Source organism: Sinocyclocheilus grahami, unplaced genomic scaffold, assembly GCF_001515645.1.
Source record: "Sinocyclocheilus grahami isolate Dianchi unplaced genomic scaffold, SAMN03320097.WGS_v1.1 scaffold102.1, whole genome shotgun sequence".
NCBI classification, from domain to species: domain Eukaryota; kingdom Metazoa; phylum Chordata; class Actinopteri; order Cypriniformes; family Cyprinidae; genus Sinocyclocheilus; species Sinocyclocheilus grahami.
The window spans coordinates 1,343,889-1,370,924 of NW_015505281.1; the positions used below are offsets into that span (position 1 = coordinate 1,343,889).

The following is a 27,036-nucleotide window of genomic DNA, read 5'->3' on the forward strand; positions in this document are numbered from 1 at the left end:
GAGATTCTATAATCTCCGTGTAGAGCCCGTGTACTCTCGTGTACTTACCTCAGATGGTCAGTAACACCGGACCCGCTCTGTGTCAATCACGCTTGTTGCCCCATTCCCCTCTATGGACCGGATACGTGCGCATAAGTGCTTCTCAGTCAGTTTCCCCTTTTGGTGAACCCTGTTGAAGTTCTTCCCGCACCCCTGGCGGTCAGGCGTGGCGGAGCGCCAGACACCAGGTCCAGCACACATGTGTATGCCCAAGGTCAGCCCTTGTGCTGGGCTAGGTGCCCATGTGTAGTGATTCCCCAATAAAATAACAGCAATAGTGGCGTTTTCCATACGGATCCCAATTCGTCAGTCACTGATGTAACGTCGAACGTGACTGACTGAAAGGGAACGTCTCGGTTACGTATGTAACCCTCGTTCCCTGAAGGAGGGTACGGTGACGTTACATTCAGTCACCACAGTTGCTGTACCACCGAATGTGCGACTGCACGCGCTCTCCTTATATACCCGCGCTGCGGGGCGGGGTGCGCGACGCAAAGATCGCACTCCAACACTTATTGGCTTGTTTTGTTTACACTCGAAGGTGATTGGTCTCTCTAGCGAGGATCCCAATTCGTCAGTCACTGATGTAACGTCTCTGTCCCCTCCTTCAGGGAACGAGGGTTACATACGTAACCGAGACATTAGTCATGTAACAACAATGTATCAAATGACTGTTTAAATAGTTTTCAAATTATTTTTAAAACAGCAGGCAGTGTACAGATATTCAATAATGAGCTGCATGATTAAAAATCTTCACAGAGATTCAACTGATTCATTTGAGAGAGTGAGATCTTTGGAGAACATGAGACTGTAATGAGTCTGAAGAGAGGGTTTCTGTACCTTCAACATTCACTTGAAGATCTGTGGATGTTTCTGAGCAGTTTGAGCAATGATAGAGAGATAAAGTGTAATTCCCTGAATCTGCTCTGATTACACGGTTTATTATCAGAGTCCCATTAATGACTGCAACTTCAGTTCTGTTACTATAAAGATCACAATTCCTCATCCTGCCATTCTTTACTCTACAAACTGGATCAGTTGTTTTGTTGTAGTTTATTCTCTTTTGTATCTTCATATCGTCATATTTTCTAGCCTCCCGCACCATCAGCACATTGAGCTTGTGTCGCAGAGCTCCGTAACAGGGAACAGACTGATTAAACTTGCAGAACTGATCCAGACCTGAAGAACAAAACACACACACACACACACACACACACACTGATCAATGTGTATAAATATCTCTCGCATTATGAAATAAAATCAGACACAAATGACAAACATTTACAGAATCAAAGTTCAACAGAAAAAAACACATCTGACAGACACTTGATCTGATTTCACACATCTGATCTCAGGTCATCTAAAATAATCTTCATTATAAACAGATGCATAACTCTTTTCTGTAAAGAAATTGTCATTTGTGTCTCTCCTTCTGAATTACTATACTGAACAAGCTCACAAGCTTGACAGATTTAAGTGAAAGTTTAGTGTGTAATAAAAATAACTGCTACAATAAAACATTCCATTTAATTTAAAACACTAGTCTGTATGTCATCAGTCAAAAAGCAAATCTAAATGTTGATTTTATTAAAATAAACTATCATGCTTTCACTTTCTAACATTCTAAGGGGATATTCTGATAATGCAGAACATTGTGACTGTCCTGCACATTCTGTTTCTGTTAACCTGTGACAAGTCTCTCTTTATTAATAATGTCTCAATCATTCTGATATAATTTTTAATGGACAGACATTCTTTGATGAATCCTCCATATAATACAAAAATATTTTTTTAAAGAATAAATACGTTTACACACACTCTCGCATTTTTTAATACTCCAAATTGTTAAGAAGCTCAGCTGATCTATGACTAGATCACTGCAGACTCTTAATGTAATATTACAGCAGAAATGTTTCTTATCAGAAGTTCACCTGACTGAACAGCATCATAACTCACATGCAGCAGTTTGCAGCAGCAGCATCAGTCCAAAGATCAGCATCATTTCTCCAAAGACCAGTTTCCAGAAGAGCCCAATCCCAGCAGAAGAGTGTGATGCTGCTTCAGATCGTGACACGAGTGTCTGGACTTCTGTCCATCTCTGTTCTGGCTCTCATGAAGCGTCTTTACGGCGAGACTCAGACTGGATTGACACATGAGGAAATCTCTGACCTCTTCACTGAGGAAGGAGGAAGTTTCCTCTGATGGGGGAAGGCAGATGATGTTACATCTAAAACAAGAGTGTGAAACTAAAAGATGGAAAAAGAAGTAACATTTTCAGGCAAGAAAAGGAACAAGTGGGGAAGAGTTGTAAAATGACTAATTATGTAAATTACTTGACAGATTCTCCTGCAAATCAAATAAAGCAGTATCTTTACTGTATTGATGAAATGCTCTTGACAGTTGTATTGAGAGTAAACCAAAATCTGGTCTACATGTGAGTGTTATGCAGGCTGTTTGTAATGTCTTCCTCTCATTGAGTGTGTGATGGTGTTTGTAGCGTTTGACTCGGAACCAGTCAGTTCATGTGTGAATGAAGAGAGGATTCTGACCTTCAGCCTATCTGGATTCACTCTTCTGTTTACTGGAGCAGTGTAGCTACGAGCTGCTCTTGTAGAGAGCGACACCTGCAGAAGGAAACGACAACTACAGCTGAACTCTTTCCACCGCGCTCTGCTTCATTTAATTCAAAACCTCACTCTTTAAAATAAACTTAATCGTATCTATTTTAACTTATTTATAAGCTACATTTAAAAAATCTAATTTAAAAATTAGTTTTAAAAAAACTAATTAAAGAAGAACTAAACCTGTAGAAAACATCTCCTGGCTTGACAGGTGAAAGCTGGATTCATGTGAGATTCTGTGACATTTCTCATAGATGTGATGATCTGCTGCTGGTCTCATGAATCTTCTGCTGTGTGTTCATGTAGTACTCTGATTCTTCTCATTCTCAGTTTCTGATCTTCCTGATTCTTTCCTAATAGCATCACATTATCATCACCTTCACACTCAGGGAAACTGTCTGTTTCGTTGTGAAAGCTAAACTACTTAGTTTGGCCTTCCAAAAGAGGACATCGTCCTCCAAGAGGATATCGCTTCGTCATGCCTGGAGCTGATCCGTGCTGGTCGCTGAGGAAATACTACAACTTCGCGCTGTGGATCGCCGGATCGGCTTTCACTGTGGACGAAGCGGAGTCCAGCCGCCGAATCCAGCCGTCGAATCCACCGGCCGCGCCGTTCTCAAGCCCACCGGCCTCCGCTCACTCTAGCCCCCAGCCTCTGCTCACTCTAGGTCGCGTTGTGTGACACTGTTTCGTTGTGAAATCGAAAATACTTTGTTTGGCCTTCCAAAAGAGGACACGACTAGAAATCAGTGGTTAAGTTGTATTTACAACACTGTTCCAGAACAGTTCAACCCAAATATTCATATGTGTGCAGCGCATTTTATGGAGGACTGTTTCCTGATCCTGGGAGAGTAGACTACAATGCCGGCTGTTCTGACTCACAGACTGTAAGTACGTTTTCATTTTTAAAGAATTTGCCACTGACGATTCAAATGCGAGTTTTGAGCAGTGTAGAGTAGCACTTGTTGTTTGTCATTTCTCTGATCACAAATGCAGGCATGGTTTTATGTTTACGCGGCACGATGCAACGCAACGCGTAAAAATACAGTATAAGTCATTATAATCTGTAATTATGTCTCCACTGGATGCAACTAATGCCTCATTTATAATGGGTTTTATTGGTTTCTGAATCGTCGCTCCGGCCGGACACAGCATCACAGTATGGTAAGGGGCGTAACATTTCCGTCACACGCTTAAGGTATTCGGCCAATCACAATGAACTGGATAGCTGGCCAATCACAGCACACCTCGCTTTTCAGACCGATGAGCTTTGTAAGAATTGAAATACAGTATAAGTCATTATAATCTGTAATTATGTCTCCACTGGATGCAACTAATGCCTCATTTATAATGGGTTTTATTGGTTTCTGAATCGTCGCTCCGGCCGGACACAGCATCACAGTATGGTAAGGGGCGTAACATTTCCGTCACACGCTTAAGGTATTCGGCCAATCACAATGAACTGGATAGCTGGCCAATCACAGCACACCTCGCTTTTCAGACCGATGAGCTTTGTAAGAATTGATGCGTTTCAGAAAGGCAGGGCATAGAGTAGAAACAATAATGTACAGTATGTGGAAAATAATATGTTTTTTTAACCTTAAACCGCATAAACACATTTCATTACACCAAATACACCAAATAATGTTCTTTTTAGCAGCATCATATGACCCTTTTAATATTTGCATGTCAAATCCATAATGGTGATAATAAATGTCACTCACCTGACGTGTGTCTCATGTAGATGTGAAACCCTCCAAACAAACCCAAAAGAACCATCAGCTGAAAACACCAGACCAGCACAAACACAGACACTGAAAACACTGAAAACAACAATCAGACAGAAATCAGAACCCATCCTTCATGTTTCCAGAAGTGTGTTTAGAATCTCATTCGGATGTCTGTTTGCTACTGGTCACTGCAGAGGTCAAACTAGAGATCACAGATGCAGTAGTTGGTCCTGTAATAAAACATCAACACAGAATAACCTGCTTTCTCTCTTTGAACCACTTCAACACAATTCACCGAAGAACCCAATTAGGAGAACTGACTGTTTTGCATTGTTGGTGTTGATGTGTTTTTTATACGTGGACATTCATGTATTAACCCTCTCGATGGGTGAGATTTATACCAGCTGATGAGAAACTCATACCATATTCTGAATCTTTTGCTACAGTTAAGGTCACAGATGCAGTAGTTGGTCCTGTAACAAAAAAATCATTGCAGAATCACCTGTTTTCTCCTTAGTATAAATTACTGCAGAGTAATTTATAATTAATCATAATTTATCATTTTGAAGTATTACGTGGCCAATTAAGAGAATCAATTTGTTTAAATCTCATGAAACCTGTCTAAGTCATGTCCCGATCACATTTCAGTTCAAAATCTGATTAACTGTACTAACTGTAATATTTTGTATTCACGTTTCATTGAATGTTTTTAGTGGCATTAAACCATTTTGCAATCCTAGCCCATGAATTTACTCCTCAAATATCATTTCTGACATATGACGGGGAAAAAAATTTATACATTCTCAATGTATTATTGGAATATATATATATATATATATATATATATATATAATTACTATAATATGTGGAAAATAATTATATTATAAAATTGTAAAGTATACTGTACATACTGTAATGGTTGTATTTGTATTCCATCTTTAAATTATGGCAAATAAAATCATTATATTATCATCATAAAATACCTGAGAGAAACCTCATATGCAACTGCATAGAATGAAAATAAATGCAATTGCAGCAATAAGAATCAAAAACAATTATCACTGTAAATAATAACAAATACAAAAAAATCTAGAACATTAGAGTAAAGAACATTTAGGAAGCAGGAGTGCTTTTAATTCTCATGAAAAAAGGCAATGCAAATAAAATGAATGGGTTGTAAAATAGTCCTAATTTTCTTCATGCAAAATATAATTTATTTTGATTTGGGGGTGAAATGTTTGTTTGTCTGTTTATAATTTATCAACTGAAAAATATAAAAAGTAAGTAAATTAATAAAATACATATAAACAACAAACAAAGACAAAAAAGATTGACCTTAAGCTGGTCTAAATCTAGTCTTATTTAATAAAAAAAAAAAAAGAAGGGAAAAAACTCTTATGAATAAACAAAAATATAAAGAGTCCTAGAGGAGATAAAACCATCACAGTTCATCAAAATATGCATCAGAAATATTGCACTCTGGCATGAGAGGATTTTGTGGTGAAATGTGACTTGGACATGTTCTTGACAGGTTTTGTGAGATTCGCTCATCTTCATCACTCTTGTTGCTGTCACTGTGGTTTTTATAAATATGTGGACATTCATGTATTAAAAGCTCACCAGGACATTGTTTGACATTAACAGTCTTCTGTCTGTGACTGACGTGGTTCTTCACACTGCAGCTGATGTTTCCATCAGTTCCCTCATCCAGATCAATGCTGGAGTTTCCATCCATCAGTGGACCTCCATTCAGAGTCCAGCTGTAGAGGATCTGATCGCCCTCAGAGGAGCAGAAAACCCTCATCGCCCCACTGGAGGAGCAGCTGATTGACACTTCCACTGAGTCAATAGGAGCTGGAGGGAGGGACACGTGACCGTCACACAACTCCTTCTCGACTCAGTATAAGTCAATGTCAAGACATTTCTAAACAAAATGTATTGCTGAGGTGAAAGTTGGACTGAATTAAACATGCAGCGTACAGTAGGTTAGTCATGTGACAACAATGTATCAAATGACTGTTTAAATAGTTTTCACACTATTTTAAAACAGCAGGCATTCAATAGCTAATGAGGCGCATGAAGTATCTAAACCATTTTAAATAAAATGTTAGCTAAGTTTGCAAGGTAAAGTAATATGTTTACACTGTTATACTTTACAAAGAGAGATTTCTAATGAGAGTTTATTGAGATGAAGGAGGGGTTGATGAATTCAGACTTCTTTACTTAGGGTTAGGATTAGGGTACTTAAACTAAAATAGGGTAAATAGTAAACTTAAGGCCACAAACGTCAAATTTTGACTTCATGAGTCTGTAACACTTAACACTTAAAATAATAAAGACTAATACTAGAGCACTGCAGACTGTTCTGAAAACATTCTAATATAGTGCTTTTTTCAGAGATTTTTTTATTTGATTTAATTCTCTTTTTTTTATGCCATCAGCAGCATGAGTTTGGTGTGAAAGTGACTCACATGCAGCAGTTTGCAGCAGCAGCATCAGTCCAAAGATCAGCATTATTTCTCTAAAGTCCAGTTTCCAGAAGAGCCCAATCCCGGCAGAAGAGTGTGATGCTGCTTCAGTCACACAATCACTTCTCTCTCTGACAGAAAAGCCTGACTGACACTCATCTGTGTACTCACAATATATGAATACACCTATTGCAGTTTCTGTGAGAGAACAGGAATTTGACATCATGTGCTGATGCAGTTTTAAAGTCTTGCACAAGCCAAGTTTTGACAAAAATAACTAGCTCATAAATTTGTTTTTCAGTCATTGTGTGGCCACAGGGAAAAAATTGGCTGAGACTGAGAATAAAAACCATTGCTGAAATCTACTAAAGAAAACATCTGTCACGATTTTCACATCTTCTATCAATTGTTACCCAAATTTGAATCCACGAGGTCTGGCACAAAATCATAATGGATGATGTTCCCTGTTAACTTCAATGTAAATTTGACCATCATAAGTAAATCAAACCACTGAAACAAAAATATTAGGGACAAAAATGACCTGCATTGTAAATCAAATTATACAGCTAAAGAAAAAAACAGCTAAATAAGCCAGATGTCGTAAGGATATTTATAATGTCAAATTTAAGCCCTGCATGTGTCATTTTAAAATGTATTAACAAAGCTCTCAGTGATTACTGCAATTTGTAAAAACATTTTCCTGATAAAGAAGCACAGTTTGTAAATGATGACACAAAATAAGATTTTGAAATCGGTTTCATTTGAAGAAATTGTGACAGAAAATATATTACTATTGTACAGTAAAATGTTCTTCTCAAAGCAATAATAATGACATTTACTGTATATTAATTTATACAAATTTATTATATAATTCTATAGATTTGTTTATATATTTTCATAAATCCAGGAAAAACATCTAAAAAAAATAAATAATATAAAACATTTCATATGGCTATTATTGTGAACTATTAAGTTGAAAATGTTAAAGTTGAAAGTATTTAAAAATATTACAATTGTGTAAATGCAAATAATTCAAATTCAATTAAAAACTTAAAACTAGAAAATTGAAAAAAAGGTAATCTAGAAAAATTACAATTAATTACTGCGTCATTAAGGACCTGAGGCAGATGTTCTTTGTGGTGATTTTTATATGATTCACCCACCAAAGATAAACTAAACTTAATAGCTATATTGAAATGTCATTTGAATTAGAAGACATGGTGTACACCTAAAATAATCAGATTAACAGGAAAAAAAATTAAGCATGCAAATGCTTTAATCCAACTCTCCTCTTTAAAAAAAAATAATAATATAAAACATTTCATATGGCTATTATTGTGAACTATTAAGTTGAAAATGTTAAAGTTGAAAGTATTTAAAAATATTACAATTGTGTAAATGCAAATAATTAAAATTCAATTTAAAACTTAAAACTAGAAAATTTTAAAAAAGGTAATCTAGAAAAATTACAATTAATTACTGCGTCATTAAGGACCTGAGGCAGATGTTCTTTGTGGTGAGTTTTATGTGATTCACCCACCAAAGATAAACTAAACTTAATAGCTATATTGAAATGTCATTTGAATTAGAAGACATGGTGTACACCTAAAATAATCAGATTAACAGGAAAAAAAATTAAGCATGCAAATGCTTTAATCCAACTCTCCTCTTAATCAGATTCAAAAATACCTTGCACACAAGCACAGTACCATGATGCAAATGTTTACATATGTTTTATGGCATATGAAAGTATATGTTATGTCTTAAGAAACTGGTCCGTGGAGGAGACTGCGGACACTGATTTACTAAATCTTTGCTTAAAAAATCTTTTGGTATAAATGCTTGCTTTCTTTTTGGATATGTCATCATCGCAAAGCTACATTTACACTATAGCTCTGGTAACATTATCGTGGTATGGTAATATCGTGGACATTCTCCAGTTCGTACAGATTACATGTAATTACATGTAAGCAAATATGTGAACTGAATTGCAACATTTAGGGTTCATGTAAACAAAACTCTGAATTTGATTTTTTTTTGTGAGTTCCATTCTAAATAATGCATTGGTTCTGCTGCCACCTGGTTACATGTACAGTCACAGGATTTCTTCATTATGAGCCGAGTAAAACTTTACAGATGCTTTGAAAAAATGATGCTTCGTGGTTATTTAGAGGGTTTTTCCTTGATTCTTGACCCAGTCTTGCATTTTAATTTCCAGATCAGCCTCAACCTGCACATTAAACAGAGTCAGACACGTTATCATTTCCTCATCCTCCTCTTCTCCAAAGATGAAGATATCAGTCTTGCTCTCAACATGAGCGAGCGAATACACTGGACTTTCTCTCTCTGCCAGAGGCATTAGCTTGGCTGACTGGATCTGTCTCTCTTCTCTCTAATGATAATGTGTATCAACACTTTATAAATCTATAAACAATCTAGCTAAAAGCACAGTTAGACTACCATTTAAATGTTCAATGTCAATAAGGTTTTTTGTCTTTAATCAAGAAGGATGCATTAAAATTATCAAAAGTGACAGTATAGACATTTATGATGTTACAAAAAAAATCATATTTCAAGTAAATGCTGTTCTTTTTCCTATTTATCAAAGAATCCTGAAAAGAAATATGGTTTCCACAAAAAAGCTATCAATATTAAATTAAATATTAACTTTGATAATAAATGTTTTTTGAGCAGCAAATCAGCATATAATGATTTCTGAAGGATCATGTGTTATTTTTTTTATATTTTACAAGTATTTTTTACTGTTTTTATGATCATATAAATCCAGCCTTGATGAGAATATAGGAGACAAAAATATTTAAAAGAATCTTACAGAACCAAACTGTTGAACAGTAGTGTATACACACCATTAGAACAAATTCAAGTTTCTTCTGCTTCTCCATATTGTTAAACATGCGCATGAGTGCAGGACATCATATCTCGCAGCAGTAACTCATTGGCACTTTGGTCAGAGCAGAAAAGCAATTAAAGCATTTACATGCCTGTTGAGTGCAATTAAATCACAGTAATCATAACTGCATAATGTGAGTACTCTTATTATCTTAATCACAGTATTGATTGCATGAGATTTAACTTAATCACCGTGCTTTAGAAGAAACTAACTAATATTCATTTCTAAAGCAATGGTCTTTTCTCTCTCATACATAAAAATGATCACAGCATTCGCAATGTTGGATAATAACATCATAAAATCACATTATGTTACATGTGCAGTATCCATTTCCTTTCTTTCCCTTGTATCTTTTCTCTTACTGGTTCTTACAGATTAGTGATCATGTTTTCTTCCAAATGTTGTCTGAGTTATAATTAAATAGATTACGCTAGCTTTTTCTCTGGACATACCCAAATGCACATGCATGTCGTGTTCACGCATGGATGGACGCACAATCTGAAACTGGTTTTAACTAAATAAACAACCCATTCTGTTGATGGATCTGCACTCATGGGAATAAGCAGGAAGAGCGTTTGACCCTCTAATTCTATGATCCAGACTCTGTGTGTGTTTATACTGAAGTGCCCCTGATGGCGACACACTTTTACAACATTAACGTCCTGTGGACAGCAGCAGCATACACAGTGATGTGTTACATTCACATTATTTATCGAACTGTTTGTGTGTGTTAGGGCATGAAAGGTGCAGATGGCTACAGCGATTCTGATGAAGACCAGCATGACGCTTGCCTGGAGAGAATGAAAGAAGAGGGCAAGATCAGAGAAGAGGGAGACAGCATTGATAAATCACCTAAACTAAACTAAAACACATAATGCAAACTAAATATATGGTACATTCCATGTTTTTAACTTAACTTAAAAACATAACTTTTCACAAAATATTGCATGTCAACCTTAGGAGATAAAAGTAAATATTATATCAGCATTACTCAAAAAATGGTTTAAAGTATTTGAACAATAAAATTAAGCATCAAAATTAAATAGAAAAATAAAAATAAATGTAATGGGTAAAGGGTTTGAATTAAACCATCACTCAGCAGGAGCCCAATCTTGGATGCAAATGTTGGTCTGCAGTTATCAACTTATTTCCAATCAATTCAAACAAATGTATAAAGAAAAATATTTGTTTGATCATATTTGTTATAAAAACATTATAATGGTTAGCTTGACATTTGAAGATTTACTTATCTTCCCACCATTCTATAGAAAGTCCAAATGAAAGTGTTTTGTAAAATGTTTTTTTTAATTTTGTAATTTTAAAATAATTGATTACAATACACTGAATATCAAGTTTGAATAGTTGTCAATTATTACATTGTTGTACAATTTAAATTTGTACAGTTACAGGGACTAAATTATGCTTCCCTTCCGAGGGAACTTCGAACTGTGTCCTCTAGGGGTCGCTATGGGGGACGCCTTCAGCGTGACCGGTGTCTGAAGCATACATCTAAACATGACAATACTATTGGCCGGCGACAGCCTGTGACGTCATCACCCGCCGTGACCACAGTAAATAAGGGCGCCGGGAGAATACGTCATCCTCTTCTTCGTCTTCAAGGACTGTTTTGTTTGAAGCGTGCTTTTCCGATAAGAATGATTACTCTTCTTCACCATGGCAAGCACTACTAAGGCGTTTAAGAAGTGTGTGGATCCGTGTCCTCATTATTGGACACCTGATGACACATACAATCTTTGCATCTTTTGTTTGGGCGAAGAGCACGTGCGTGATGTCCTTGAGGGGGCAGTTTGCGTGCACTGTGAGTGTTTTCCTATGAAAAAGCTCCGCTCTCGTTTGTCTCTCTTTTCGAGGAAAGAGGGACAGCCATCAGCTCCCCGTGGTTCAGGATCCTCCGCTGCTGAGGCACGGAGGAAAATGAGCTTGTGAGAATAGCAGGTGGACCGGGCTGATGAGTTGAAAAAGGATCTTTCCCTTTCGCGCTCATCAGTCAAGGATGAGAGTGAGCTGCTGGATGACGATGCTGTTTCTCTTACATCGTCTGATCCAGCGGCTAGTGCTCTGCTGGCTCCAAGCCAGGATGAGCAGGAGATGTCAGATGAGGACAAGGAAGTTGAGACTGAGTCCTCCCAATCTTCCTGCCCCGCGTATGATGAGCTGCTTGAGGTTATGGATCGTGCCAGATAAAGGTGACGCCTCGAGGCCGCCTCGATGAGCATTTTCTTTCTAGCCATAGCCCTCCAGCTTAGGTGAGCCTTCCATTTGCCTTCCTTGCAGATCGAGAAGGCTTGGAAAAATCCATTCTCATTTCGCATCCATAGATTCCAGCATACTAGTTATGCCAACATTGAGGGGATGTGTGAGAATGGTTATGAGAAGATTCCCCCTGTTGAAGAGACGCTGGCTTGCTATCTCCCTATGGGGGAGACACCTTCTCTTAAAGCCATCTTAAGGCTCCCTCCCTGCCATCCAAACCCCTTCAGGATACATCTCGTTTGAATGGCAGGGCATACGCGGCAGCAGGTCAGGCTGCAGCCTCGTTGCATACCATGGCGGTGCTTCAGGCTTATGAGGCTGATCTGCTGAAAGACCTGGATAAGGGTCAGGGTCTATCCCCTGATGAGGAGGCTGAGTTGCGTTGCACCACAGATCTTGCTCTCCGTGCCACTAAGCAGGCTGCCACTGCCATTGGCAGATCCATGGCGGCCATAGTGGTTACGGAGAGACATCTGTGGGTGAATTTGGCGGATATCGGGTCGAAAGAGAAGGGCTTTCTTCTTGATACGCAAGTTTCCCCTTCTGAGCTTTTCGGCACTTCCGTCGAGACGGTGGTCGAGAAGTTTAAGGAGGCCAAGACGTGCTCAGTTGCCTTTAAATCCTTCATTCCACGAAGCTCCAGGTCTGAGCTCGAACAACAAAGGGGTCCTGGCTCGTCTCGATCTAAGGATCAAAGGTGGGCTCAGAAGACTAGTGTCGTGACTCATGCCCCTTCCCCGCCTGCGGGTAGGGCTCAAAAGGGGCGTGGGTCAAAGAGTGACAGGCAAGATTTGAGGGAGGTGATCCAGACTAGGCGTTCTCAACGCTCTCGTCTGGACCAGAGTAAAACCTGAGCCATCTACTCACCTCCCTCTGAGAGTATTTACATCTGCTCTCATCTTTCTCCCCTTAATTCCCCTAAAAAAGCTTCCCTCCTAAATAAGGTTAGGTAGAGCCTCCTGCGCTTGCATTGCAGTCTCTTATGCTGGACCTATGATGTTTTGGCTAGTTTCTATGTCTCATAGAACTACCTACTGATGGTCCGGACCCCAGTGCTCTTCGAATTTCGCCTCCAGCCTATATCCATGAGCCTGAGTCATGCGCGGGAGCCATGGTTGGTGAGTACGATCCATTTCATCTACTCTATTGCTAGTTTTTGTGTATTCAATACTAGCCTTTCTCTGCAGTGCTACTCGGACCTGTTCTATTCTCTGACTTTTTTGGTTTGACCCCCCTGCTAAGTCAGGACCTCCTGCTGTTGACCGATTGTAGTGATGGTTTCACTCATCGGTACTGGATCCAGGCTCCCTATCTTAAACTGGTCAGGGTGCGCTACTCATCTCTCACCCTAAGGGGTCTCCTGAGATTTGAGTCTATCCTTGTCCATCATGCATGTTCTCTGAGCTAGAGCTCCTTTCACTGAGGCATTGAGGGGCTCAACACTCCATAGACGGTCAAGTCTGCGGTCCTCCCTGTCACACTGCCCTTATGTTCGAACCAGTAATAGCCCCTCTGCGGAGTGGGCTTGAGTACACTGCGTTTCCTGAGGTACAAGGGATTTGTGTTTCTGCTGAAACCCCTCTTGTATGCTTCTGCTCTGAGGAGCAGTAAGCATCCTTGTCCATCATGCATGTTCTCTGAGCTAGAGCTCCTTTCACTGAGGCATTGAGGGGCTCAACACTCCATAGACGGTCAAGTCTGCGGTCCTCCCTGTCACACTGCCCTTATGTTCGAACCAGTAATAGCCCCTCTGCGGAGTGGGCTTGAGTACACTGCGTTCCCTGAGGTACAAGGGATTTGTGTTTCTGCTGAAACCCCTCTTGTATGCTTCTGCTCTGAGGAGCAGTAAGCTCAGTACGCATGAATAGTTATTTGGTCCCGCTATTTCGTCGGGTCTGGTTACACGGAACCCACGCTCTCTATTGAGAGAGCATGAGACCGTGTCCAGCTGCACCAGTGGACTGTCTCTTATTGGGCCCTGCTGGGTTACCCCTTCTAATCTAGTGCCTCCTTCTGGCCGAGCTAAGAAGAGCTCCCCTCACTGTGAGGGTTAGCTATGAGTCGCTCCCTGTATGTGCTGTAAGGGCCCACCTCAGCTTGAGAGCCGAGAGCGCTGCTCCCAAAAAACTCCATTTGCAACGAAAGTGTTAGGCCCGTCTCTGTCGCCTCCTTGGTCAGTTGCCTCTATCTTGGCACCCTGTTGTTCCCTGTAGAAATGTGTGATCCCCTTCTAGCAGGATCCCATTTCTGATGTCCCATTTGCGATCTATCTGCTCTCCGGACTTGGCTGTGCTCCCCTCACTGCGGGAGGGTCCCTTTGAACTCGCCGGTCCTGGGCAGACTGGGTGAGTCCTCCTCTCGACTTGAGAGTTAGGTCTTCTGACCCTGGGCTATTGATCGCTTCAGTCAAGCTGGGTTCCTCTCTCTCCTCGCTAGGGGTTGAACCCTCTGCTCTTGAGCTCCGTGGCAGTGACATCAGGTAGTTGGGCCGCTTGCTGCTTCCCTGATAAGCTGCCTCTATTTGGGTCAAGCCGGGCTGTGGACTTCTCTCATTGAGTCCTCTGCTCATTTGAGCTCCACTGAGTAGCAGCCTCAGGTTGTTAGGCCTCTCTCTGCCTCCCTGTTGAGCTGCTCTTCTTGTGGATTGGGCCCTGCTGGGTTACCCCTTCTAATCTAGTGCCTCCTTCTGGCCGAGCTAAGAAGAGCTCCCCTCACTGTGAGGGTTAGCTATGAGTCGCTCCCTGTATGTGCTGTAAGGGCCCACCTCAGCTTGAGAGCCGAGAGCGCTGCTCCCAAAAAACTCCATTTGCAACGAAAGTGTTAGGCCCGTCTCTGTCGCCTCCTTGGTCAGTTGCCTCTATCTTGGCACCCTGTTGTTCCCTGTAGAAATGTGTGATCCCCTTCTAGCAGGATCCCATTTCTGATGTCCCATTTGCGATCTATCTGCTCTCCGGACTTGGCTGTGCTCCCCTCACTGCGGGAGGGTCCCTTTGAACTCGCCGGTCCTGGGCAGACTGGGTGAGTCCTCCTCTCGACTTGAGAGTTAGGTCTCCTGAGCCTGGGCTATTGATCGCTTCGGTCGAGCTGGGTTCCTCTCTCTCCTCGCTAGGGGTTGAACCCTCTGCTCTTGAGCTCCGTGGCAGTGACATCAGGTAGTTTGGCCGCTTGCTGCCTTCCTAATAAGCTGCCTCTATTTGGGTCAAGCAGTGCTCCCCTCACCTCAGAGGGTTGTCTTTGAGCCTGCCGCCCCCCATTGAGCGTCGGAGGACTTCTCTCATCGAGTCCTCCGCTCGTTTGAGCTCCATTGAGTAGCGGCCTCAGATTGTTAGGCCTCTCTCCGCCTCCCTGATGAGCCGCTCTCCTTTTGGGTCGAGCTTAGCAGTACCCTTGGGGGTTTCATATTAGCACGCCCCTCTCGATTTGAGCATCTGAGTCCCCCTTCTGTTTTTGAAGTTGGGCCTCCGCTCTTTTGAGCTCCAGATAGCAGTCATGCCAGGTGGCTGGGCCATCTCCTGTCTCCCTGGTAGGTTGCTTGTTAAGTGAGCTAGTTGTGCTCCCCTCACCATGAAGAGCTTCTTGCAAGTGCGCCGCTCCCTTCTAGACATCTGTGAGCAGATGCTTCGGAGGTTGTTCTGTGAGCATGCCACAGTCACGTAGGGTTCCTAGGCTGGTTGAATACAGCTTCGGTTACCCCTTAAGCAACGGTGTTTCTAAATCCATGCTATGGTAAGAGCACATGCTGAGCTTCTGTGCACTTTCTAAAATCAACATTGTGGTAAGTGTGCACGCTAAGCATTCTGCGCACTTTTTAAAATCCTGTATGGTAAGGGTTACACGCGGTCAGCTTCGTTCCCTTTCTCTGGGTTGGTTTAAACCCTGATTTTCACCATGGGCTCCACTCAACTTATGTATCTCTGTTGATACATTTCTGAGCAGGATGTGGCTACCAAAGATCTGTCGAGTTAGTTCCTTGAGCAGGTTTATTCAGAACCGGCGGTAGCCCCCCTGGGTGGCATGCCAGGGTCTGGTTTGGTTTTTTTAGACACCTGGTCGTATCCCCTTAAAGGAATCTCTTTTTTTCTGATTTCAAGCCTTGAGCTCTGCCCTAGGCTTGGGCTTCCTAGCCCTGCCCTTAACAGGTAAGTTCTTTTAGGGTATGCAGCTCGGGCTCTTGGCCGAAGGGGATAATGTCAGTGACAGCCGTCCTTGGGGCAACTCCCATAGCTATGATAGAGTTGGTACTTAGTGCTCCGTGTGGTTTCTGGCATGCACTCCCCTCAGCATGGCGGCGTGGGTATACCGTTCCCCATAGTGACCCCTAGAGGACACAGTTCAAAGTTCCCTCGGAAGGGAACATCTCAGGTTACGTAGGTAACCACGGTTCCCTGAGAAGGGAACGAGACACTGCGTCCTCTAGTTCCCTTGCCATGCTTCGGACATAAGCTTCAGACGAAGAAGCGGATGACGTGTTTTCCCGGCGCCTTTTTATACTGTGGTCACGCCGGGTGATGACGTCACAGGCTGTCGCCGGCCAATGTTATTGTTGTGTTTAGATGTATGCTTCAGACACCGGTCACACTGAAGGCATCCCCCAGTGTCTCGTTCCCTTCTCAGGGAACCATGGTTACATACATAAAATGAGATGTTTTTTCTATAATATTTATATAAGCTTTATGTTGATGTTGTGATCATTTAAAATTTACAGAAAGCATAAAAAACTGATCTGATGTTAAAGCATCTGTTTTAAAGTAATGGCACCTCAAAGTGAATTTTAGATACTGTAGTTAATATTTAATGTTTGATAGTTACTGCAGTTAATATCTATTTTTTTTCTGTAGATGAGTCTTTCAACCCTGGAGAAGAGGATGACGACGTCCCAGAAGTTTAAAAGTGATTTAAAAAATGTTTTCCTTGATTTTGTCAAGGTTTGTCAGTCTTTCACTCTGATGATATAATGCTGTCTCTGTGCAGGAATTACAGTAACGCTTCAGAGAGAGATAGTGAGGCAGATGATAGAGACAGTGAGGATGAAGGCAAGACGAAAAAAGCTGAAAAGAAGCCCAAGAAAGTGGTGAAGAAGAAGAAAGAGAAAAACACAGAAAGAGGTCATACTTTTTTGTCAGTATCTCAGCATTTATATCATTATCTGTTAGATTAAAGGCATCAGAGAGATGCACACTGGTGCTTTTGACACCTTGCTGATTTGTTATTGTCTGTTAAAATGGCACAAAATGAATAACACTATGCAATACCTAAGTTTAATGGCATCTGTTCAACAGTTCAGAAAATGAAACCTGAAACGAAACACTTCATTAAAACGTCTCTTCCTGTCTCTGTGACAAACATAAAAAGGTGAAGGAAGCAGTTGCTCCTAAAAGGCTGATGAGCGCTTACATGCTGTTAGAGAGTGAATCAAGAGTGAGATTCCTGGGATTTCGGTCACTGAAATTTTCAAGAAGGCTGGAGAAAAATGGAAACAGCAGGGCAAAGACCTGACAGAGGTCAGCTGCATTAAAATCACACACACACCAGTAACCAGTATGTCTTCACAGACCTTATTAAGAAAAAAATATTAAAATATTTGAACATCTCTGATTTCAATACTAGTTTTGCTTTAATCGTTTTTATTTTATTATTATTTCTTTAAGTGAGACTTTTAAGTTACTTTCCATCAGTCACCTATGATTCGGATTTAGTAAAAGCCTATTACAATTAAGTATGCAAATACTGCAGTGACATCACTGGTGGCCATAAGACATATTAAAACATGCATTTCTTAAAGTTTTTTTTAAGTAATATATAGCCTAGCACATCCACAATTGAAACTAAGCCTGAATATTTAGCAGTTTGAACTCAAAAACACACAAAAAGAAAAAAACTGAAATATGGTGAACTATTATTACAATTTAAAATTTGAATATAGATTGTAAAATGTAATTTATTCCTGTGATCAAATCTGAATTTTCAGCATCATTACTCCAGTCTTCAGTGTCACATGATTCTTCAGAAATCATTCTAATATGCTGATTTGCTGCTCAGGAAGCATTTCTGATTATCAATGTTGAAAACAGTGGTGCATCATATTTTTGTGGAAACCATGATACATTTTTTAAGATTCTTTGATTAATAAAACAATTCAAAAGAACAGCATTCATTTGAAATAGAAGTCTTTTGTAACATTATGAATGTCTTTACTGTCACATTTGATCAATTTAATGCATGCTTGCTAAATATTTTTTGTCCTCAAACATTTGAGTACAATGCCTGTTACTTGCAGCCCTGCATGTTGACACAGTTATTGCTTGTGCTTTTAGAGGAAAGAAAAAGAAAGGAGGGAAGGTGGAAGAAGAAGAGTGGAGGAGAAAAGGAGAGAAAGAAAAAAGGCAGAAATAACAGCTTTAAGAGTAAAGAGTTCAGAGTCAGACATGAATCTGACCATGACAGAGGCAGCAAACGCAAGGTCTGTGACTAATGCCTCTCCTCTTGGATTTATTGGATTTATTGGATTTATTTGAATCCTTTAACCTTGCTTATCTATCGCAGGCATCTGATGATGAGGAGGAGGAAGAAGAGGAGCCCGCGTCCACATCAGCCAGCTCTGAGGAGTCGGGATCTGGCTGATGTCACACTCACAGCACAGAGACATTCCTGCATCTCAGGTTTCACAATAAATAATTGATTGTTACTTGGACCAAGACTTTCTACATCTGTGCCATGTTTGAGCCGCAAACACATTTTTTAAGCATTTTCCCATTCAGACCGAGAACTTGGATATAGACAGGTACCTGTAATATTTTACCCTCATTTAAGAGTGACATCAGTAAAGCTCTCAGATTTGTTCTTTTTTTGTTTTGGTAGACAGACATAATTTAGGGAAGTGTGGATAGACTTTACTTGTAGAGGGGTTTGCCTTCTTTTTATTTTCTCCACACACACACACACACATATATAACAAGCTTAAAAATCATACAGAATTAGTTTTTTTGAGAAAGTAAAAATGCACAAAGTTTCCTGTAAGGGGTAGGGTTGGTGTAGGGCAATAGCACATACAGTTTGTACAGTATAAAAACCATTACGCCTATGGAATGTCCCCATAAAACATGGAAACACAACATGTGTGTGTGTGTGTGTGATGGTCATGTGATGCCTTGACTGAAGACACTTGAGGGACTTTACATATGATGAAACATACTGGTTGAGAAGAAGCGGTGAGGAAGTGCTGACAATAAAATGTATGCTCGGTTGATTGCATTTGTGGCATAATTAATTTTCAGTTAAGCACATTCAATGGAAGTGAATGGTCAATCTTTAAAATAGTGCTTCAGTCGTACAGCCAGTTTCTAAACAACATCAACATGTTGTCAAGGAAATTTTCCACACTGACACCATGCTAAGACAACGTAAATCTAATATAACTGTACAATTATTTAAACAGAATTACAGCTCAAATAATATGCCAGTTTTAATAAAGGAACTAATGTAAATGATTTAATGAAATTGTAAACTTAGCATTTCAGCTTCTAAATCCTACAAAAAATGGTCTCACTGTAGATCATATATTCTGTGACCAAAAAAGTTTATGATTTCTTATATAATCTTGAACACTTAAATACAATCACCAGATATAAACATCTAAACATACTGTGGGGTATAAACAAACTACACCACAGTCACATGATTTCAACGTCACTATTACTAAACTTACGACAATTCTTTCAGTCTTTATCTACAATTAATTTTCTTCGAACATTTGAGTTAAAATAGTTTGCGAGAGTGCAGTTATAAACACACTAGTGAGTAGATGAGTTTACCTGTTCATCATAGTGTTTTAACCAAAAACCCATTGATTTCAATATTGTGATGGATCCAGAAGTGCTAAAAACACAACTCATTTCTGGCGACAAAAACATGTTACACACATTTATGAAACAATACTATGTCACAGAAACTGTGGATAGAGGTTAACTTGCATTAAGCACAGAGCAGTCTTTTAACTGCCTAAAAGTTTAAAGATTGTTCAGTGTAGCATATCCTGGAATTGGGGGAAATTAAACCCCATTATGTTCTTAATGAACCCACTTAGAAAGTTCCTAAGGCATCGTCCCGACACATGCCCTGCCATCTAAGATGACTCAACCAATCATCCTTTCTTGCCAAATTCAAGCAAAATGGCTTTGTTAGAACTGAAAGGCAAGCAAATAAACCCCATCAGGGGAATAAAGTACCAGTAATGGCCTACAATGAGAGCCTGTGGCTTTTAATACAGAATGAGACTTTCATGGTGAAGATATGCGGTCTGTCAAAAGCAAAGGGAAGTTGAAAAGAAGTTGTGGTTTTTAATATGATATGGGTAAGAGAGACGGGTGGAGCCTGTACTGGATGGTCTGGATGTAAGTTGAAATTGAATGGTGCAAGTTTCATTAAATTCACTGTAATCTCAGTGTTGCCTTTTAAAAATGGTTTAAAATGCAATTAAAATATCATATTTACAAAAATTGTCTGTTCTATGAGTAAATATATTTAAAATAGAAAAAAATAATTAAAATAATCCATCTTATCCCATCCTCGCTCTCTCTGTCAAACTCCTGTTTTGTCTCCTGGGTGCCGTTGTATGTCCTCTTTGAAGGAAAATCAATTTTGTGCCATGTGTGAGAGTGGATAATGCCAGTGCTCGACGATGTTCATGACTCTGGCATCTGTAATTTATGGGAAGTTGTGTCCACTCAAGGACGTTTCTCTGAAAGCTTTCCAGTTGGAGATGACGTGACGTCGTAATTGACCACAAACATAATGGGCTCGCTTTAGTGATGATGAAATGCGATCTTCACTTTAAGCACAACGAACTCCAGAAATTTCCTAGTAAACCAGGGAATCAGTAAATATGGGTTACAGTGTTATGGAAAATAGGGTTTTTTAAAATCACTTTGATCCTATTTTTACTTTAAGTGGTACATTTTAATTGACAAATACTTTGTCAATATAGAGCAAGATACTCTGCAAGAGAAATGAACTAATAGATATCTTTGTGTACACAAGTCAGATCAGAGAAGTGGACATAACAGAAAGAGTCGGATGTGAGCCACGGCTGCTAAATTACGGTAACACCTCAGTCTGAAAATATCAACTATTTAGTCACAGTGAAATAGCATGTTTGCCAAGAAAACTGATCTCCATACTATAAAATACAATAGCAAATGGAAAATGGCATTACTGTACACAAGAGAAATGTAAATATTTTTTATTAGGTGACAATTTTGTATTTGTACAACGTGAATGAATAGGAATGTTAAACGCTACACATATATTTCGATGGGACCCAAAAACATGAACAAAATGGAACTGTTATGTGTTTATGTAGTTGTCAGTTCATGTTTTATGTATTTCATTCAGTAATTGACCACTCATAAAGACCTGCCCCACTAGTTCCTGTTGCAACGCCTGACAAGCCATGCCTCTCTCACGCGACACATGTTCTCACGCAGTAAAAAATACATTGCGGAGCAAAGAGGAAACTGACAACGTGCTGACAGACAAGACAGAGCAGGTTACAAAACAATAAATACCGTTTTGTGGCTCTCTAATGTGTCATGACAGATCGCTGTGATGCCTCATCTCAAGCGGCACGTGAACCGTTATAGCACAAAAGTTATAGCACAAAATAAACATGAATGAACATCAGAAGGTGTCTTGTTTCAACCGCGGAAAAAACGTCAATACGCACCATTTTTCAAGTTGTTCAAGTAAAAAAATTGTCTCTATACTGTAACTTGCTTCATTCAGCACCTCTAAGGATGATTTCTATCTTGTGTTATCTTATTATGTATTGCATAATCTTATTATGTTTTGTTACAATTACAAAATACAAAGAAGATTATTCTGTTGAGTTTTCTGTGACTGAAGCATTGAATGTAACAATAATCTTTGCTTTAAATTGTCTCTAAAGGAGAATACATTGCTTGTATCAGTTGCATGGTGCCCCTTGCCCATACTGTGAATCCAGCCCTGAAAACAGTAGCTATGTTTCCATCTACCAATTTTTAAGTGCATTTTGGGATATCGCATAAAGAACGCTGGATGGAAATGCCTAGATACGCATAAATTCTAGAAATGCGAATAAAAAACTTATGCGATCAACTAAGTAGGATAAATTTCTTATCCAGTAAGAAAACATGCGCATAAACTACGATGGAAACATTTATACTGTAACTTGCTTCATTCAGCACCTCTAAGGATGATTTCTATCTTGTGTTATCTTATTATGTATTGCATAATCTTATTATGTTTTGTTGCAATTACAAAATACAAAGAAGATTATTCTGTTGAGTTTTCTGTGACTGAAGCATTGAATGTAACAATAATCTTTGCTTTAAATTGTCTCTAAAGGAGAATACATTGCTTGTATCAGTTGCATGGTGCCCCTTGCCCATACTGTGAATCCAGCCCTGAAAACAGTAGCTATGTTTCCATCTACCAATTTTTAAGTGCATTTTGGGATATCGCATAAAGAACGCTGGATGGAAATGCCTAGATACGCATAAATTCTAGAAATGCGAATAAAAAACTTATGCGATCAACTAAGTAGGATAAATTTCTTATCCAGTAAGAAAACATGCGCATAAACTACGATGGAAACATTTTACCAAATAAATTCCTTAATGGGCATCAAAAAAGATGAGATTTTGTGATGGGACAACATAAAACTGGACCAACCAATGGACCAGTCTCATTGCACAGCATCTGAAATGCTAGTTTTTCTTCGTGATATTTAGCGAAAGTTAATCAGGAAGTGACGATATTGTTCTCTTCAACTCACTGGATGGAAACGTGCTTTATTTGCAAATGTTTTATGCGATATTCCAATTTTGCGCATACGTTTAATTCGTAACTTTGGATGGAAACATAGCTATTATAAATATTTCTATTTCAATGGAAACATATACAATCCTAAACAATAGCAGGTTTTGAATGGTTGACTAGATAGCAATGCCACAAGGGTGATCAGTTTGAAGTTTGTAAAAATTAACCATTTACTTGTGAAACTGTGAAGACTGTGATTCTAATGAAAACAACAATGACAATGCATATTGTGACTTTGTATGTGTGATGAAAATGTCAAACAAAAGACAAAATGCAACAAAATGCAGTTACAATAAAGAATACAATGAATGCATGCTTTATTTAAAGTAAAAGACAATATGCATGCCCTTTTGTAAGTCTAAGGCACTTTCACAAATCAACTGTTATAATTAGACATAGTAATGTGTTTATATGTATAAAAGGTTTGGTTTGTTAAAAAAGAGAGAGATTTCCCTAAAATAAAGCTGGAAAGAGATTAGCAAATGAGCAGGCTATTAGGGAAATGGACAGTCAAGGCCCCTGGGGGCCACAGAGAGGAGAGGCATGAACACGAAAAGGGGAGGGAAAATGTGGTTGACATTTTTTTTCTTTCTTTTTTTTTTTAATACATCAAGTAAAATAAGATCCCTCATTTAGCAGACGAACAGTAGTGAGGAACACACTGGTTTATCCTGCGCCGGATCTCAGCTCAAGAGTTTCTCTAGCTTACACTTGTTAATATTACACACTTCTACTATGGCTCACAGAGTCCTGCACTTCTTCGCTGACTTCTTCGTCTATGAAACAGCCAAATCGGTTGTGGTGAAGAGCTGGTCTGTTGGAATCATCAACCGTGTCACCCAGCTGTTAATTATTCTTTATTTCATCGGGTAAGCGTTGATTATTTCCTTTGATGATGAATGTAAATGTTTTAAATAATGATATAAAAAAACAATTTGGGACTTCTATCTATCTATCTATCTATCTATCTATGCAATGATCTTAATTTTCTAATGAAATGTGAAAAATGTGATTAATTTGAGATGAAATGTGATAAATGTGATTGTCAATAATTCAATTAAAATTTGTATTTTAATTTAATTAATATATCCCCCTTTGCAGCAAAGAAAGTTCAAACGGACAGAATAATAAAAACAATAATAATATCATTTTTTTAATTATGTCATTGCTTCATATGTCCTGTTTCTCACTCTCTTATCTTCACAGAGGCAATTTCCCTTCAAGCCTAAACAAGTCTTACATTCAGAGCTGTCATTACGACCCGGTGGACCATCCGTACTGTCCGGTCTTTAAAGTGGGAGATATCCTGAGACACATCAATCAAAGTTTGGATAACATTACTGACAAAGTAGGTCCACTCAGCTTTACCTCTCATCTGACCACTCAGTTTTCAGTTTATCAAAGAGATCTATTTCATTATATTTTGTAAACTATCCATTAAATCTCTCTGTTGACTGCTGCTGAATTCTTAGAGAAAAAGTTAATATGTCTGGTCTTGATTGGTGTGGTGTTAAACAACAGTCTGTTCTGTAACCAGAACGTGCAGTTACTGCAGAGCAATTGAGATCAGCTTCAAAACACAATATATAGAGGGACCCCTAAAGCAGGGCTTCCCAAATGAACCCTTGGGGGTTCATGAAAGAGTTGCAGGGGGTTTTGGGGACGCAGTGTGTGCTGGGTTCACTTTCTTTACATTCACATCTGCATAATTTCCAACATTTGAGATGAAATGTGATTGTCAATAATTCAATTAAAATTTGTATTTTAATTTAATTAATATATCCCCCTTTGCAGCAAAGAAAGTTCAAACGGACAGAATAATAAAAACAATAATAATATCATTTTTTAAATTATGTCATTGCTTCATATGTCCTGTTTCTCACTCTCTTATCTTCACAGAGGCAATTTCCCTTCAAGCCTAAACAAGTCTTACATTCAGAGCTGTCATTACGACCCGGTGGACCATCCGTTCTGTCCGGTCTTTAAAGTGGGAGATATCCTGAGACACATCAATCAAAGTTTGGATAACATTACTGACAAAGTAGGTCCACTCAGCTTTACCTCTCATCTGACCACTCAGTTTTCAGTTTATCAAAGAGATCTATTTCATTATATTTTGTAAACTATCCATTAAATCTCTCTGTTGACTGCTGCTGAATTCTTAGAGCAAAAGTTAATATGTCTGGTCTTGATTGGTGTGGTGTTAAACAACAGTCTGTTCTGTAACCAGAACGTGCAGTTACTGCAGAGCAATTGAGATCAGCTTCAAAACACAATATATAGAGGGACCCCTAAAGCAGGGCTTCCCAAATGAACCCTTGGGGGTTCATGAGAGAGTTGCAGGGGGTTTTGGGGACGCAGTGTGTGCTGGGTTCACTTTCTTTACATTCACATCTGCATAATTTCCAACACTTTTTGTGTACAGAAGTTAACAGCATTTCAACAATATCCCACCAAAATAAATGCTATACTGGATTTAACATATTAAATGCAAAAGGGTTTGAATGTTTGAATTTACGTTTAAATGTCATATCTCAGTTCAAATCGCATATAAGCTAAATAATAATAATAATAATGTAATTGATCACAATAAAATACTTATAAAAGAGATCAAATATTTGATCTAACTTGCATGTCATGTGACCGTGAATATGTAAATGTGTCGTTAAATTATTTAAATATTAATTTAAAAACAGGGAACCAAAAAAAAACAAGTAGTGCATAGAGGTTTACTGTATAGACCAATTATCGGTTTGTAAACATTCAGGATGCGCGTGCATCATGGTTGCAGAAAACCCGGGAGAGATAGCCTTTACGGCTAGAGAATTTCATGGATACGGTACAAAATAGTTAGGTTTAAAAAGATTAGAAATTATATTGATTAGGTTTTATTAAGTTTTCCCAATAATTTGGGCAATATAGTGTATGTTTGGTGCGGTAGGGGGCCCAACCTCATATTCTTTCATAGGGCCCAAAATTGCTAGAGGTGCCCCGATTCCCGCTTCAGTCAAAGTTCAGTCCACAGCATTCGTACCAAAATGTTAAGAAAAAAAGCCAACTCGTCCCAATAACAGCAAAAAAATTAAATAAATAAATAAATAAAAATTGAGGATTTAAAAGCAGAAAATGTGAAGCGTATAGTTTTATTTAAAGGGGTCATATGATGTTGCTAAAAAGAACATTATTTTGTGTATTTGGTGTAATGAAATGTGTTTATGCAGTTTAAGGTTCAAAAAACACATTTTCCACATACTGTACATTATTGTTTCTCCTCTATGCCCCGCCTTTCTGAAACGCATCGATTTTTACAAAGCTCATCGGTCTGAAAAGCAAGGTGTGCTCTGATTGGCCAGCTATCCAGTGCGTTGTGATTGGCCGAATACCTCAAGCGTGTGACGGAAATGTTACGCCCCTACCATACTGTGATGCCCTGTCAGGGCAAAAACATTTTAAAAAAACATTATAAACGAGGCATTTGTTGCATTCAGTGGGGACATAATTATGGATTATAATGACTTATACTGTCTTTTTACGCGTTGCGTTGCATCGCGCCGCGTAAACATAAAACCATGTCTGCATTTGTGATCGGAGAAATGACAAACAACAAGCGCTACTCTACACTGCTCAAAACTCACGTTTGAATCATCAGTGGCAAATCCTTTAAATGAAAACGTACTTATAGTCTGTGAGTCAGAACAGCCAGCATTGTAGTCTGCTCTCAGGATCAGGAAACAGTCCTCCATAAAATGCGTTGCACACATCTGAATATTTGGGTTGAACTGTTCTGGAACAGTGTTGTAAATACAACTTAACCACTGATTTCTAGTCGTGTCCTCTTTTGGAAAGCCAAACAAAGTCGTTTCGCTTTCACAATGAATCACACAGCGTGACACACGGTGGCCTTGAGTGAGCGGCGGCAGGCTGGAGTAAGAGGAGGCCGGTGGGCTTGAGAACGGCGCGGCCAACGGATTCGATGAAGGAGCGTCCGGAGGGCTTGCGGCAACCACATGTGACGACCCCGGGCTGGACTCCGCTTCGTCCACGGTGAAAGCCGATCCGGTGATCCACAGCGCAAAGTTGATGTATTTCCTCAGCGACCAGCACGGATCAGCTCCAGGCATGACGAAGCAGATATC

General features: G+C 39.3%; 2 protein-coding genes and 1 long non-coding RNA gene across 3 annotated transcripts in view; 2 read left to right on the forward strand and 1 right to left on the reverse strand.

Moving 5' to 3' along the window:
- Nucleotides 1-2,124, reverse strand: part of LOC107588401 (uncharacterized) — a 16,730-nt gene extending 14,606 nt beyond the window's left edge. The window contains exons 1-2 of the mRNA XM_016276473.1: nt 1,996-2,124; nt 880-1,218 (exon numbers count right to left, since the gene is read on the reverse strand). Coding sequence (XP_016131959.1) covers nt 880-1,218; nt 1,996-2,041 — 385 coding nt within the window. The 5' untranslated portion in view covers nt 2,042-2,124. The remainder of the gene's footprint in view (nt 1-879; nt 1,219-1,995) is intronic.
- A 14,756-nt stretch (nt 2,125-16,880) lies between these two features.
- On the forward strand, nt 16,881-17,082 carry LOC107588410 (uncharacterized). Its single transcript, XR_001609572.1, has 2 exons — nt 16,881-16,925; nt 17,015-17,082. It is a non-coding gene; the product is annotated as an uncharacterized lncRNA (long non-coding RNA).
- Nucleotides 17,083-23,635: 6,553 nt separating this feature from the next.
- LOC107588403 (P2X purinoceptor 3-like) overlaps nt 23,636-27,036 on the forward strand; it is a 6,714-nt gene continuing 3,313 nt past the window's right edge. Inside the window, exons 1-4 of the mRNA XM_016276474.1 lie at nt 23,636-23,769; nt 24,107-24,248; nt 24,695-24,702; nt 24,800-24,941. Of these exons, the coding sequence (XP_016131960.1) occupies nt 23,636-23,769; nt 24,107-24,248; nt 24,695-24,702; nt 24,800-24,941 (426 nt within the window). The remainder of the gene's footprint in view (nt 23,770-24,106; nt 24,249-24,694; nt 24,703-24,799; nt 24,942-27,036) is intronic.